The 16,432-nt window shown below is 55.1% G+C and overlaps 1 protein-coding gene across 4 annotated transcripts in view; it reads left to right on the top strand.

Moving 5' to 3' along the window:
* SYT7 (synaptotagmin 7) overlaps positions 1 to 15,024 on the top strand; it is a 58,221-nt gene extending 43,197 nt beyond the window's left edge. For all 4 annotated transcript variants that reach the window (XM_049779628.1, XM_049779626.1, XM_049779627.1 and 1 more), the window contains 6 exons: positions 2,805 to 2,940; positions 7,173 to 7,443; positions 10,925 to 11,094; positions 11,285 to 11,399; positions 11,856 to 12,055; positions 14,354 to 15,024. In XM_049779628.1, the coding sequence (XP_049635585.1) occupies positions 2,805 to 2,940; positions 7,173 to 7,443; positions 10,925 to 11,094; positions 11,285 to 11,399; positions 11,856 to 12,055; positions 14,354 to 14,458 (997 nt within the window). In that variant the 3' untranslated portion in view covers positions 14,459 to 15,024. The remainder of the gene's footprint in view (positions 1 to 2,804; positions 2,941 to 7,172; positions 7,444 to 10,924; positions 11,095 to 11,284; positions 11,400 to 11,855; positions 12,056 to 14,353) is intronic.
* The last annotated feature ends 1,408 nt before the right edge of the window (positions 15,025 to 16,432 follow it).

Raw genomic sequence — 16,432 nt, 5'->3', positions numbered from 1 at the left:
GGCAGGCGTGAAGCGTGAGGGCGTGAGGGCGCAGACGCAAGCTGAAACGAGATTTCCCATCACCCATGTGTTAATTAGCTGGCTCCATCTCACCCTCCTGCCTATTTTTACCTCCTAGCCACCAAGGTCACGCTCCATATTTTAACACGCCCATCCCTTCTGATCATGACATCAGCTCTTGGACCCTGCCTTCCTGGGAAAGGCACATGGGGAGGTGGAGGCCCCGGCCACCCCTCCCCAGCCCACCTGCCTTTCCGAGTGGACACCACCATTCCCACCTGGTTACATCCCCTCCTGAAAACTCATGGCCACTGGGGTGTTCCTTGGGTGACCGACCACTGCAGAGGGTTGGGGTCCATTGTATGCAGCTCTTCTTCCTATACCCCTTTCACCTCCCAGCTGAGCACCATATCTACCCACTGACCACCAGGAGCCTCCATGCTCTGGCCCCTGGGTGCTTGCAGTGTACCCTCCCATGGCAGAGTTCAAGTACCCTTTCTTCTCCAAACTCAGGGCCAGCCTTTCTGTCCTAGTAACCCCTGCTGATGACCCCAGCTTGATGACTTGATGGCCCCAGATAGGGCCAGAAGTGGGCAGCTGCTTCCTGGGTTTGTATACAGCAGGTTCCCCAGGGCAGATTGGGGTCCAAGGCTCCCCCCAAAAAAATGAGCAGTCTCTAGATCTCATGTTTCTGGAGAGCCAGGGTTGGCCATGGCCCCATACCACTGCAGCAAGGCCCCAAATGCTTCAGCCCCCTGGCTTGGAGTGGTCCTCAGAGTGTCAGAGAGGGAGGAAGGGAGGGACTACAGGCCTTGCACTTCGCATTTCACACACACCCCCATCCCACCTCATGCTCATCCACATTGCTCCTCGGGATCCAAATGGTTTCCACCGCGGCCCCACCCCCACCCCAAGTGGGGTGCAGGGCAGGAACCTGGCCACCCCCATTGCGCTACTCGCCCCGAAGCCACCATGTCTCCTCCGTCCTGGTGTGTGTCCCTCGCCTCCTCTCGGCCTCCTGCGTCCTCCTTGTCCCCTCAGCAGCCTTCTTCACTCGCCTCCTACTAACGCCAAAGCGTCTCTCTCTTCCCTCCTTCCTTCCATCTGCTCCTCACAGGGACACGCCGGGCCCCCCCTCCCACGCCCATCCCTCTGCCTCTCTGTGTCTCTGTCCTGGGACCTCGGACCGCGTCAGTGCCACCGACCATCTTTTCCCAGGCTGCTCTGCAGCTGTGGCCCCCCGCGACCTCCTCCGAATTTCTCATACCTGCAGCTCTCAAACCCGGCTCCACCTCCTCCTCCTCCTCCTCTCCCCGCTCTATTTTTAACCTGACTTTACCTCTCCAGCTATTTCAGGCTCCTCTTCCTCCTTCGTGCCTGTCTGCGTGAGCACGTGTCCTTGTATATGTGTGTACGTGTGTGTGTCCATCCATGTGTGCGTGTGCGTGTGTTATTTGCGTGCATTGCTGCGGCCGTATCCCCCGGTAGGTTGTTTCCTTGCTATGTGGGGCGACAAGGTCAGGTGCTCTGCAAAGGTACTCCGGAAAAGTGCTCCAGACAGGTGTGGTGTGGCTGCGTTGTGTCCCTGAATCTGCTGCCTGGCTTTGTGCGTTGCAGCGTGTCGGGACACCCCCCTTTTCCAGCCTCAGCGTCCTATCACCTCCTTCCCCAAAGGTCTCCTCTCGGGGTGCCCAGGTCTGTGAGTCTCACCTACTGGGTGTCCTTTGGCTATGCGCTTGCTCCTGGCCCATCTCCCCAGCCCCGAGCATCCCTGCCTGTCTGGTTGTGCTGTCGCCAGCTCCAGGCCTGGCACCTTCCATCTGTGCATGTGTCTGTACCCGTTGGAGCCAGTTGGGCACCAGTGTGGGCTCATCCCAAGTGCTCTGGCCCATGCCTACCCGTTCGTGTGTCTCTGTCCTGTGGTCCTGGTCCTGTCAAAGTCAATCTATGGTCACCTGCCCCTGGGGGAGTCCCAGCCCAGCCCTGGGCAGGCTCCTGTACCCCTTTACTGAGTCCCCTGGATGAAACCAGGCTTCACCAGCTGCCCCCAGCTTGCAGGACCAGAAAGGACAGCTTCCCAGGAATAGGGTGAAGTCAGAGGCTGGCATAGAAAGGGGCTTCTGGGGAGGTACCCCCTTTTTCTCAGAGCTTGGAGAGTGGTGCAACAGTGGGAAAGGTCTGGGAGAAAGTGGGTGGAGACTTCTCGGATTACAGAGGAATGAATGCGCTTGAGCAAATGGAAGTGGCACCTAGGGCCTCATGACTACTGGATATCCCATCATCGTAGAAAGTTCTGGACTCAGCACTGGCTTCACCTGGTCAGTGTCGTGTCTGAAGGGCACCTGAGCCGACACAGGTGGGGTCTAGGGTGTGTTTGCAGGGCCCCGGGGTATACGGGGATGCTAGCTGGATGTGCCAATGGGGGTTCCCACGTGTGCTCTGTCCTGGAAAGGCAAGTGGGATGCAAAGGGTTTGGGGGGAGATGGCCGGGCTCCGACACCACTAGGCAAGTGGTGATTGGAGGGCAGGAGATATTCTGGGGAGCAGGCTTAGCACTGGGGAGAGCAGTGGAACTGGATCTTGTGGAGAGGGGGATCCTGCCTGTCACCAGGGGCATGAGCTCTTGCGCTGGCTTCCAGGGAAAGCAAACTAGAAGGTGGACAAGCATGCAGCTGTCTGCAGGAGGTGACAGCCACTTGGGGTTTCAGAGAAGGTCGCACTGCCAGCCGGGCGGGTGGTGCCATGCCCAGCCCGCCCGTGCCCCAGCTAAGTCCCCCCACTCATTCCAATTCCCTGGCCCCCAGGTTGCCCCCAGGAGGGAAGGCGGTGAACACAGCCCCCGTGCCAGGCCAGACGCCCCACGATGAGTCCGACCGCCGGACCGAGACTCGCTCCTCCGTCTCGGACCTCGTCAACTCCCTCACCAGCGAGATGCTCATGGTAAGTGGGCTGGGGGGGGGGGGACAGGGCAGGGCAAGTTGGGGCAATGGCTGAGGAGGGATTGGAGCATTGCAACGAGTGAGTTTGTTCTAACTATTTTGGGGGTGTTTTTGTTTGTTTGGGGAGTCACACTTATGGTGCTCAGGGCTTAGCCCTGGCTTTGCACTCAGGGATTAGGGGATTTTAGGGAGTATCAGGGATCAGACACAGGGATCATTGGCCCCTGTCCTATTGCTTTGGCTCCTTTTGCCAACCCTTTCACCCAAACTCCCTACCTGTGCCTCGGTTTCTTCATTTGTCCATGAGATGTTCTACTATACTGTACTCTCTGCCCGAGTGCTCTGAAAATCTACAATGTGAGCTTTATGAGCCCAGAAGACAAGGCTAGTAGATAGAGGGCAAAACATGTCCTCTGGGGCCAGTATAGCACAACACAGAGGGTATTTGCCTTGCATGTGGCTGACCCAAGTTAGGTTCCCAGCAGTTGGTTCCTGAGCCTACCAGGAGTGACTTCTGAGTGCAGAGCCAGTAGTAACTCCTGAGCACTGCCCGGTGTGGCCCAAAAACCAAAAACCAAAAACCAAAAAAAAAAAAAAAAAAGTTTCTGAAGTTGGTTGCCAGACCTTGGCACCCTATCTAGATCCCATTAAGTGGTCCCCAAGGGAAGCTGGGTGGAAGGGGCGATCAGCGGCGCCCCCTGGTGATAGAACTGAATCACAGCCATTTGCTCCTTTGTGCTTGGTTTGATGGATTTCAAGTTCCTACAAAGAGGTCATGGGTATTGTTAAAATGCAGGTTCCCAGGCAGTGGCCCAAGAGTCTACATTTCTCTGGCTGAAGTTTTATTTATTTATTTATTTATTTTTTGGTTTTTGGGACACACCCGGCGGTGCTCAGGGGTTACTCCTGGCTGTCTGTTCAGAAATAGTTCCTGGCAGGCACGGGGGACCATATGGGACACTGGTATTCAAACCAACCACCTTAGGTCCTGGATCGGCTGCTTGCAAGGCAAACACCGCTGTGCTATCTCTCCGGGCCCCTATTTTGTTTTGTTTTGGGGCCACAAAACACCTGCAGTGCTCAGGAATTACTCCTGGTGGGCTTAAGATGCCAGGGATCAAACCCAGGTTGGCTGCATGCAAGGCAGCTTGCTATCGCTCCAACCCCAAGCCTGGGATTCGAGCACCATATTTCCCTGTCCACTAACTGGTTCCCACCCCACTTCCAAGGAGAAGGGCCCTGGTCAGCCTCTCGAAACAGCCCATCCTCTCTCTCCCCTTCCAGCCTCTTAATTGGTTCATTTCCGGTAACAGTTTCCCAACAGAGCCAGCCCATTCCCATCTGCCCTTCTGCCCTTGCTGCTCTGGGACATGAGGGGGACGCCCACAGGGGAAGGAAGCTCAGGGCAGGGACTCCATAACACCCTCTCCCTGCTCAGACCTAAAGCAGACTGGCTGGTTCTAGAGGCCCAGTCCTGGATCAGTGCCCAGTCACTGGCCCCTCTTATCACCAGGCCCCAGAACATGAGAAGTTGGGGGACCAGAAGCCAGGTCATGCACAGTGGGTGGGACAAAGGTGTGAAAGGAAGTGGACTTGGAGAAAACTGCAGGGCACGTCCCCCCTGAATCCTGCAGCCCGGCATGGGCTGGTGAAGTACGCAGTCTAAGGCTGAAGCTGGCCCCTTAGGCACACCACCCTGTGGCCATGTGGAAAGTGGGGTGAGGGGGGGCGTGTGCTGGTGTGGTTATTATGGAAACAGGGCCTCCGCTGTCCTGGCTGATTAATTAGAGCTTTAAGCTGTGGTTTGGGGAGGCTGAGGGCCCCCACCCCAGATCACCAAGTGATGGGGACCAAGAAGCCCTCAGGGGTGGTTGGCAACAGCTGGGCTCTGATCAGTGGGGGAGCTTCACCTCCACTCCATTTTGAAGAGCTAGGTTGATGTGACCAGTCTCTGTAGGCAAGACCTGGTTATGCACAGCCCAAACTGCTGCCACCCCCACTGGGCAGGTCTAGGGGGTGAAGTCCCAGAGGATTATGGGAGACCAGAAACTACAGGAAGACTTCAAGATCTCAAAGGGACCAGAAAGATAGTTCAGTGGGCTGGGGTCTTGCCTTGGGTAGGCATGACCCCTGAGCACAGAGCCAGGAGTAAGCCTGGAGTACCACTAGGTGTGGTCCAGAAACAAACCAAAAAAATCAACGTCAAGTTGCACATCCAAATGAAGTTTTTCAAAGGGTTGGGCTGAGGGGTGCGATGCTGGGGTGGGGTGAGGGACCCCCATGGGCCTGGGTTGGTGAAACCTGAACATAGGGTATGAAATGGAGGAGCACCTGGAGGACAAGCCCGCCCACCCAGCTTTCCTTATTCCTCTATGCCAGTGCTTCTCAATTATTTTCTGTCATGCCCCCTAGGAAGAAGAAAACATTTTTCGTGCCCTCCCCCCGCACGACTGTAAATAGTATCTTAAAAAAAAACTTTAAACTGGGGCCAGAGAGATAGCTTGGAGGTAAGGCGTTTGCCTTTCAGGCAGAAGGTCATCGGTTCAAATCCCAGTGTCCCATATGGTCCCCCGTGCCTGCCAGGAGCAATTTCTGAGCATGAAGCCAGAAGTAACCCCTGAGCACTGCCGGGTGTGATCCAAAAACCACACACACACAAAAAAAAAAAAAAAAAAAAAAAAAAAACTTTAACCTGCAAAACAAAAATATATAAAATAATTTGAGCTGATTTTTTTTAATTCGAGGTGATGTCTGGATTAATGGCTACAATGAGCACGTTTTGCAATACATAGCTTTTCAAAGCGGGTTTTTCTTTTTTTTGGGGGGGGGCACACCCGTTTGATGCTCAAGGGTTACTCCTGGCTAAGCGCTCAGAAATTGCCTCTGGCTTGGGGGGACCATATGGGACGCCGGGGGATCGAACCGCGGTCCTTCCTTGGCTAGCGCTTGCAAGGCTGACACCTTACCTCTAGCGCCACCTCTCCGGCCCCTCAAAGTGAGGTTTGAAGCAGGACACAGCAACTCTCAGCTCCAGAGACATACAGAGACATAAACACAGGGCTTAACTTGTTATGCCAGTGTTTACCGAGGTCAAACACACCCTCCTTTACGGAGCCTCACGCCCCTGCTGGGGGCTGCACCCCACTATTTGAGAAGCACTGCTCTATGCCCAACTGAAGCAGGGGCCTGACCTAGGCAGAAAAGCATGGCGCCTGGCAGAGCCCACTAGGGCTGGTGGGTAACTGAAATCATCGGGTTAGGGTGGGTGGGTGGCTTCCTTGGAAAAGGGTTGCTTTGGCAGAAACAATCTCGTTTTGAGGCAAAAAGTATTTATATTGCTGTGTATCTTTGGACAGGTGACTTAACCTCTAGTAGCCAGTCACCCCAGCAGGATGGGAGGAGGGGCAGCAAACCCCTACAGAGATGTGGGCTTTGGGGGTTCAGCCCCTTCGGCTTCAGATGAATAGTTGCCTCCAGCTCCCCAATTGTTTCCATGTACCATTATTCAACTGTGATTTGCTCTGATCTTTCGGGCTCTATCCTTGCCTCCTACCCAGTGCCTGGGCCGCCTGCATTGTCAGCTTGGCGGTCTGGAACAAGGCCCAGAGGCATGGTTTGGGGGTGCCAAAGGGTCTGGGCAGGATGCTAAAGGCCCCCAGGAGCTTTCACAAAACAGTTAACAACTGAAACACACACACACACACACACACACACACACACACTGCCTTATTGTAACTTAGTTTCCTCAGGAGGCAGGAACTGAAGGCAAGGAGTGGGGGCCTGGCTCCTGAGAACCACCCTTGGCTGGTGTTCATCCCATCAGACCCCCCGGAGACTTCCCTTCCACAGAAACATCTCCCTAAACTCTTCTGAGCCCTCAGCCACCTCCCTCACTGCTTTTATGGCTCGTTTTTGTGTTGGTGGAGTTCACAGCTGGCCAGTAGGGAGAGAGAAGGGAAAGGAGGAGTTGAGGGGTGCTCAGGGAACATTGGGGGAGGAGACAGGCCTGAGACTGCCAGGAGAAGCTGAAAAGTGGGGTGCTTGCTCTTTGGGGTGTGAGGAGGTCGGAGTCCCTTCTGCCCTGCTGTGAGCCTGAGGGTTCTGGTGTGACTGTGACTGTAGGTGTGGGTGGAAAGCCTCCCCCTCCAGCCCTGTCTGGGAGATTGTGAAGGCCCTTGGGGGGTGCTGTCACCAGCCCCTCAGCTCCCATGCCTCTGCCCCTTCTCTGCCCAGCTCTCTCCAGGCTCCGAGGAGGACGAGGCCCACGAGGGCTGCAGCCGAGAGAACCTGGGCCGGATCCAGTTTAGCGTAGGCTACAATTTCCAGGAGTCCACGCTCACCGTGAAGATCATGAAGGCCCAGGAGCTGCCCGCCAAGGACTTCAGCGGCACCAGCGACCCCTTCGTCAAGATCTACCTACTGCCCGACAAGAAGCACAAGCTGGAAACCAAGGTGAAGAGGAAGAACCTGAATCCCCACTGGAACGAGACCTTCCTCTTTGAAGGTGAGGTCGCCGTGCCTTGCCTGGCACCTGAGGGTGGGTGGGTGGGTATGTGGGGGCTCAGAACAGCTGTGTGTGGGACCCCAGGCAGATTCCTGAGCCTCTCTGGACTCTGCTTTGTATCTCAGCTGCAGGCAATGAGAGTGAGGGAGAAATGCATCAGTGGACTTATTGGAAGGCCATTTCCAGCCATAGGACCACCTTAGGGACCAGAGCAATAGCACAGTGGGTAGGGCGCTTGCCTTGCATGCAGCTGACCCAGGTTTGATCCCTGGCATCACATACGGTCCTGAGCAATGCCAGGAGTAATTTTTGAGTGCAGAGTCAGGAGTAACTCCTGAGTGCCACTCGGTGTGGCCCCAAAACAAACAAAAGAACATTTGGGGGGGGGGCTAGAAAGGTAGTATGGGGGAAGATGCTAGCCCTGCTCACCATGGACCCAGTTTATATTCCTGGCTTCCCCACACGGTTCTATGAGCCCCACCAAGAGTGAACCCTGAACTCAGAACCAGAAGTAAGCCCTGAGCATCACCCGGTATGCCCACCATCCCCCAAAAAATAAAAAGGAAAGAAAATCAATCTATTAGCTTCATAAGTACATCCCATCTGTTCCCATTCTGACACCCACTTCCCCCACACACACAGACACATGCCTTTCCAGGGTACCAGGAACGGGGCTTGCTCCTTCTGTCCTTCTTTCTCATCCCAGGGTCACTAGGAACCTGTGTGTGTGTGTGTGTGTGTGTGTGTGTGTGTGTGTGTGTGTGTGTGTGTGTGTGTGTGTGTGTGTATGTACAGGGCATGAATTCTGCCCCAGAGACTCACAATGTCTGGGGTCCTGAGAGAAACCAGAATGCTTCCAGCCAGTTTATTCCAACCAGTGAGAATAAATCTGCATGATGCCCACTGCCCTGGCTTCCAGAACTTTCCCTGTGCATTTCAAGGACTCATCCCTGTTGTTTTAAATTAATATGTAAAGTATAAAGAGTCCGCATGGTGGGGTGAGGCCTCCCTGGCCCAAGACAGCCAGGCACAGTGCCGGTAGCCATTGGCTGGCAAGTCTGAAGGTTGCAGGATAACAGCAGAGAAAAATAATCACAAGCAGTCAGAATTTCATAGGAGTCAGCCAGCTTTATTTCACGGCCCTAACTGCATGTGCATTTTCTCACATGGCTTCTTTGCGAAGCCTTTTCCAAGCAGCTTCTTCTCTGCTGCTTCTCTGGCTCTCTGCCTCTGTGTCCCTTTCAACTGCTCTCCAGGCTTCCTTCCTGCCTCCTTCTCCCCAGGCAACATGGTTTATACATACATACATACATACATACATACATACATACATACATATATATATATATATATATATATATATATTGTTTTTTGGGCCACACCTGGTAATGCTCAGGGGTTACTCCTGGCTATGCGCTCAGAAGTCGCTCCTGGCTTGGGGGACCATATGGGAAGCCGGGGGATCGAACCGAGGTCCATCCTAGGCTAGCGCTGGCAAGGCAGACACCTTACCTCTAGCGCCACCGCGCCGGCCCCGTGGTTTATATTTTTTATTCCAAACCAAAGACTCCTCCCAGGAATGGGTGGTTCTGACCATCCAGGTAAAATCTTTTTGGGCCATCATCAGCTCCAGGTCTGTGGGGGCCAAGTCAGCATTGGCTCATCTAGGAAGTAGCTGAGCTTGGGGTAGTGGAGTAAAAGGATACCATAGCTGTGGGCAGAGGACCAGAGCCATAGTACAGCAGGGAGCCTTGCATGCAGCTAGCCCAGGTTTGATCCCCGGCCTCTCTGAGCCAGGAGTGATCCCTGAGTGCAGAGTAAATCCTGAGTTCTGCTGGGCGTGGCCCAAAAACAAGAACCAAAAAAGATCATTTATCCCCTGACAAACATCTTCAAGTGTTTGTGTTGGGACCATCAGGAGGAAGGACACCCCAGCATGGCAGAAGAGGGACAAGGAAACCTTTATCCAGGCTGCAGGCAGGAGTAGCAACCAGCCCAGGCATTCCTAAGCTCCAGAGGAAGTCAGGTGAAGGGGAGCAGGGACCAAGTCCCCATCAAGAAGCCAAGAGCAGCAGCTAAAGGACAAGTAGAGAGAGGAGCATTCCCTGTGATGGCCAGCCCAAGGCCATGTTCATGGCTTTTCTCATCAGCCCTCTGGGAGCTGTTGAAAGGCTTCAAGTGGGAGAGCGTGGCAAGGTGGTTTCTATTTTCAACAAGTCTCTAGCCACCGGCTGGAGAATGACCCACAGCAGAGCACACATGTGGGCCAGACACTCGGGGACTGGCCAAGGCGAGGTGGCCAGTAGCCCGGAGAAGGAGGCGAGGTGGTGGCAGTGGAGAAGAGCAGGAGGGAACTCAAGTCTGGGAGCCCAAGCACGGGTGGTCACGCCTGTGTCCTCTCCTCTCTCAACTTCCTGGACCTGCTTTCTGGCATCTCTAGTCGCTGGGTGTGGCCTCATCCCCCCCATTCTTCCCAGGAATGGGGGGGGTCTTGCAAGTAAGATCAGGTTACCTGGGAAGAATGGGGGGATGAGGCCACAGCTGGGCCCCCAACTGTTGTCAGGATGCGGGACAGAGGCAGGTTGCCTAGAGACCAGTGGTTGCTGGTGGGTACAGGTTTGAGCTATCTAGTCTTTTTTTTTCCTTTGGTTTTTGGACCACACCTAGTGGCACTCAGTGTAGTGTACCCAAGACCCACCCATTTCTGGGAGGGGTCTTTGGAACCGGATAGTAGGTGTAACCCTACCTGCAAGACCCGGCCCATTCCTGGGAGGTTCCTGGGAGGGGTCTTGGAAAGAATAGATAAACCTCTGAGCAAGGGGATTCGGGTTTTTTGGCTCTTTGCCATTTCTGGGCTGCTGTGCGCTTTGGCTTCTGGGTTTCTGTGTTCTGGTCTTTGACCAGCATGGAGCCCAAAGGGAAGATGGCTGAAAGGAGTTTAGATGCAGGGCCAAGAATAACTATTGCTTAAAAGGTTATGAGATAGGCCACACACATGTGGTGAATAGGGCATGAATAAAGTTAATGCTTCCTGATGCCTGCCTGTGAGTGAGTCTTGATTACGCTGATTACCTGGGCCTGGGACCCGCCGGCTGCATGGGGGATGAAGCCACGTGGCTGAGGCCTAAGCACAAAGGCCTCCATCCACCGCCATCCAGCCCCATCGTTATTTAACACAACACTCAGGACTCAGGGGGGTTACTCCTGGATCTGTGCTCAGAAATTGCTCCTGGCTGGCTCGGGGGGGGGGGGACTATATGGGATGCGGGGATTCGAACCACCATCCGACCTGAATCGGCTGCGTGCAAGGCAAATGCCCTACCTCTGTGCTTTCTCTTCGGTCCTAAGCTGCCTAGGCTTGCTCTGGTGTGAGTTGAGGCAATCCAGGAGTCTGGGCCAATCTTCCTCCCAGCTGGAGGAATTCCCCTTGGGAAGCTCCTTTACCCCCCACTCCTCACCCTCTCTCCTTTGTCCCCCCTAGGTTTCCCCTACGAGAAGGTGGTGCAGAGGATCCTCTACCTCCAGGTCCTGGACTACGACCGCTTCAGCCGCAATGACCCCATTGGGGAGGTGTCCATCCCCCTCAACAAGGTGGACCTGACCCAAATGCAGACATTCTGGAAGGATCTGAAGCCATGCAGCGATGGGAGTGTAAGCCCCACGCGTCAGCTCTCGCTGAGCTCAGGAAGGGATGGAAGTGAGGGGGGATCGACATTGGGAGGGTGCTAGGTCAAGGTCATGAAGAGGAGACACCGAAGACCGGGGGGGGGGGTGGGGTGGGTTAGGGGGGTACTGCCAGAGCGTGGTCCCTGTCCTTCACCTCCCCACTCTGTCCCTGCAGGGGAGCCGGGGAGAGCTGCTCTTGTCTCTCTGCTACAACCCCTCTGCCAACTCCATCATTGTCAATATCATCAAGGCCCGGAACCTCAAAGCCATGGACATCGGAGGCACCTCAGGTGTGGGGGGGCCCCCACTTTGGGCTGGTTTTGGGGTCCCACTAGGTGAGTGGGAGTGTTCATAGAGCAGCGCTCATCTCTCTCCAGCCTTAGTTCCTCCTCTCTCAATTTTTCGGGCTGGGGCCACACCTGTGGGTGCAGGCTGGATCCCCTTGGGCTACTTCTGGAAGCAGGTGAAAAGGGGGCAACACTGCAGGGTGCAGGAGATTCCAGCTGTTTCTATCACAGCTGGCGAAATCTGGCCTCCCTGGGGTCAGGGTCCTAGACTGCACAGACGGGAAATAAATCCATAATGGCTGAGGAACTTTTCAGGTCTTCTATTGTCGGTCCCCAGATCCCACCCAGTCCTCACCCTCCCGGGGGTGGGGAGACAGAACACAGGCATTTTATTTAGGAAGAGTCCAAGGATCTTTCCCCACAACTGACCTTTCCCTTGTGTCCCCTATGTCTACCCAGACCCCTACGTGAAGGTGTGGCTGATGTACAAAGACAAGCGGGTGGAAAAGAAGAAGACGGTGACGATGAAGCGGAACCTAAACCCCATCTTCAATGAGTCCTTTGCCTTCGACATCCCCACAGAGAAGCTGAGGGAGACAACCATCATCATCACTGTCATGGACAAGGACAGGCTCAGCCGCAACGATGTCATCGGCAAGGTAGGGGGGGCAGGTCAGGGAAGGCACAGTGACGGGAGACCAGGGGAGACATAGGCAGCAGGGAAACAGGGGAGACTGGTGGACGGAAATGGACGTTGGTGTCGGAATCCTAGACACCTGGAACTTACCATGAGCCACTTTGTGTTTTTCTTTGTTTTGTTTTGTTTTGTTTTGGGGCCACATCTAGTGTCGCTCAGGGATTACTCCTGGTTCTGTGCTCAGAAATCACTCCTGGCAGGCTCAGGGGACCAAATAGGATGCCAGGAATCGAATCCAGGTCCGTCCTGGGTCAGCCACATGTAAGGCAAATGCCCTACCACTGTACTGTCTCTGCAGCCCCTCATGAGTCGCTTTGTTTTTGGTTTTGGTTTTGGGCCACACCCGGTGATGCTCAGGGGTTTCTCCTGGCTATGCGCTCAGAAATCGCTCCTGGCTTGGGGGACCATATGGAACACCGGGGAATCGAACCACAGTCCATCCTAGGTTAGCGCATGCAAGGCAGATGCCCTACCACTTGTGTCACCACTCCAGTCCCTCATGAGTCACTTTGTAACTCACCAAGATTCAATATTTTTTTTCTGTATTTTTGGCTCACACTCGGCAGTACTCAGGGGTTACCCCTGGCTCTATGCTTAGAAATCGCTCCTGGCAGGCTCGGGGGACCATATGGGATGCTGGGATTTGAACCACTGTCCTCCTGATTGCAAGGCAAACGCTTTACCTTCATGTTATCTCTCTGGCCTCGTTTTTTTCCTTTTTTTGTAACTGGGCCACATCTGGCAGTACTCAGGAGTTAGTTAGTCCTCACAGGCTCAGGGGACCATAAGGGATGCCAGAGATGGAACCCAGGTCGGCTGCATGCAAGGCAAGCACCCTAACTGCTCGGCTGTTGCTCCAGTCTCCAAGAAGATTCAAGTTTTACCAAGTGGGAGGAGAAGGCAGTGGGGAGTAGAGACAGGGAGGAGGAACCAGGGGTTGGACGCTGGACAGCAGCAGAGAGAGTGGCCTCTACTCCTCCTCTCTCGGGGTCTTCAAAGGAGCAGAGTGGAGAGACTTAAGAGTCTGTCTGTGACTGGAAGAGCAGAGAAAGGAAGAGGTGACAGAAGGACCAGGGAGGCATGACAGGGGTTAAAGTGCTTTTCTTGCACACAGCTAACCCCAGTTCAATCCCCAGCTTTGCATCTGGCCCCTGAACCCCACCTGAGCACAGAGCCAGGAGTCAGTCCTGAGCACAGTTAGGTGTGGTCCCAACTCTCTCCTACACACAATCAAATGAAGGAAATGAGAGAGAAGTACCCCAGATCCCCAAAAGAGGAATGGGACCATCAATCACTGAGTCAGAGCTGCGACCCCATGAGCCTGACTCCCCACCTCATTCTCTCCCCTTAGGTGCCTGCGTGTCTCATTCCCATTTGTAAACTAGAGTTACTAGTCCAGGCCCTATAGTACCTTGTGGAGTGCTCACTGGAAAACTGTGATCACTTTGCTCCCAGAAAGTGGTCTCTGGTCTCCAGAAACTGATCCCAGAATTCACATCCAGGCCCAAGCTTTTCCAGAATGTGGTTCTGGGATGTAAAAACCGCCCAGTTTTTCTACATGGAAATCCCTTGCTGTGTTTGAGGAGGTGGGCAAAGGTGGGAAGGTGGGCCAGCTGGGGCCCAGAACTCCAGAACTCTTTCCTAGTGACAGCTGTGACCATCTTGGGCCTCCTTTCTCTCTGAAATGGGTGACGAACCAGCCTCAATGTCATGCTGGAAGAATCAAATATTAGAACACAGGTGGGAAGGCCAGAGGGAAAGCACAGCAGGGAGGGCACTTGCCTTGCACATGGCCAACCCGGCTTCCCATATAAACTCCCCCTAAGCACCACCAGGAATGATTCCTGAGTGCAGAGCCAGGAGAAACCCCTGAGCACTGCGGAAATGGCTCCAAAACAAACACACAAGTAAAGCCCTTTGCACCCCTTTCGAATTCCAGTGAGTCTTCACCCAAGCTTGTTTCCATTTAGGTGTTGAGGAGAATAAACACCAGCTTCAGAGGTCAGACTCTGGGGAGCAAATGGTACCAAGTTAGGCAGGATTGGGGGGTCAGGAAGTGGGAGCAGATGTGATGAGGGAGAACCCACCAGTCCTCAGGGCCCTGCAGAGCGGGACTCACCAAGGCAGCGCCTACCTGGTCGGGCCTCATAGCCCAGAACTCTCCCAGCAGATGACGCCCCTTCGGTCCCCATCATTCAGGTGGAAACCTCCCCACCTGAGCCGAGCCTTTCACACTGTCTGTCCCCTGCTCTCTCCCCAGATCTACCTGTCGTGGAAGAGCGGGCCCGGGGAGGTAAAGCACTGGAAAGACATGATCGCCCGTCCCCGGCAGCCCGTGGCCCAATGGCACCAGCTGAAGGCCTGAGTGGCATCGCAGGAGGCCCAGGGTGGCCGAGGGCCCAGGTCCCCTCATGCCTCACCATTTTATGCACAATGCCCGGCCTGCCCCCCCTGCCATGGGGGTGGAGAGGGCCCTGAGGGCTCGGCCAGGGAGGGGCCCCAGGAAGCCGCTGGACCCCATTTCTAGGAAGCACCAGCCCCGGCGGCCCCCCCATCCCTTCCAGCTGCTCCAACTCTGGGGGCGGCGGCCGGGCGTCATTTTCCTGCTTTGCCCGTTTCCTTCCTGACTGGTTGATGCTGAAAAGCAAGAGAGGGTGCAGGAGCCAGCCAGCCGGGGTGCTCCCTCCAGAGGCCTGCCAGGGGGGCAGAGCCCCCCGTTTTCTTTAAGGCAGTGCCTGGAGTGGAGAGAGGCCACCCCCCTCCCAAATCTTCCCCCAGAGGTGAGGAAGAGGCCGAGGCATTTGGCCCCGGCCCGGGTGGGTCCAGGGGAAGGTTCAGGTGCCGACTGGGCCCTGACCGCCCAGGACAGCTTTCAGCCCCTCCGGGGGCTCAAGGCCACCGTGCGCCCGCGTCCTGTTCACTGTGTGCGTGTGCGTATTTTTGGGGTCCCTGCCCCCTTACGGGGTGGGGTAAGGGATCTGTGCCCAGAGATGGGGAGGGGTGATTGGGAAATGGGGGTCAGCTGGGCCAGGATCTGAGCAAACCCTCCACCAGTCTCTTTGCTCCCAAAGTCCCCCACCTGGGCCCCTTTGTTCGAGACTTTTAAAGGTCCCCCCAGGCCCTGCCCCTCCTTCTCAGGGGTCCCCAGCCCTCCCACTAGCTCTTTCCTAAAGCCCTCATCCAAAGACCCCCCCCTCAGCCAGAGCAAATTCCCAAACACAACCACATTGGCGATAGTCTCTTCGACTGGGCCTGAGCCCGGTGTCCCCTCCTGCGTGCCTCCCATGTCAACTCCCTGGTGAGCTTTTCTGATCTTCTGACACTTTCCCTGCCCACCCCACCTTTTTACTCCTCAACAGCTCCTCAGTCCTTTTCAATTCACCCAGGGGACACAGAAAAATAAAACATTCCCCATCTCCATGTTGAAGTTGGGAGATCGCCCAACGCAGAGAAGCCGGGCTTGCCCCCGCTTTGGCTGCTGCAGAGACTAGAAGGTGCAGATTTGAGGGCAATCTCGCGTGCACCCGGCCATCCCCACACGCATCCCAATGTTGCTGCCACACAGCTTGGTGACAGTGGCCATGCCTGGGGGTCTGTGAGCCCCAGACAGGTAGTCCCAACACCTGCCGCCAGATGGCGCTACACCACCGCCGTCAGGATGGAGGGGTGGGCCTGAGACCCAGAAGAGCTGCCTCTGGGTTGGGGCTCTACTTCCAGTGCTCAGCCAAAGCGGAAGCTCTGGGGGAACCAGTTCAGTACAGTAAGCGGCTTCCTGAGCATTTAACTGTGTGCAACAGATGGGGCACATTTGGGCCTAGATCCAAGTTTTTTTAAATTGAATTTCAGTCTCTCCCTGTCTCCCCTCCTCTGTCTCCTTTCTTGGCTTTCTCTTTCCTATTTCCTGTCTCTGTCACCTCCTCTCTCTGTCTCCTTCTATCTTTCCTCTCCTGTCTTTCTCCTCTTTCCTACCTCCTGTCTGTCATCTCTCTGTGTCTCTCTTTCTTCTTTCCTGTCTCTGTTATCTCCAATGTCTTCTCACTGTCTCTGTCATTCTCCTCTCTTCTTTCTCTTCTCTCCAGTCTTTCTATCATCCTCTCTGTCATTCTCTCTGTCACTCTCTCTGTCTCTCTCTGTCTCTCTGTCCCTCTGTCTCTCTCTGTCTCTCTGTCTCTCTGTCTCTCTCTCTCTCTCTCTCTCTCTCTCTCTCTCTCTCTCTCTCTCTCTCTCTCTCTCTGTCTCTCTCCTCTCTCTTTCTCTCTCACCCCACCCTTCCTCTCACCCCCAGGAATCTTGTTCCAAGTAAGCCAATTGCCTACAGTGAAGAATGCACGCAAGGCAA

The sequence above is a fragment of the Suncus etruscus genome, chromosome 9 (assembly GCF_024139225.1).
Source record: "Suncus etruscus isolate mSunEtr1 chromosome 9, mSunEtr1.pri.cur, whole genome shotgun sequence".
NCBI lineage: Eukaryota > Metazoa > Chordata > Mammalia > Eulipotyphla > Soricidae > Suncus > Suncus etruscus.
This window is presented reverse-complemented; position numbering and strand designations above follow the sequence as displayed.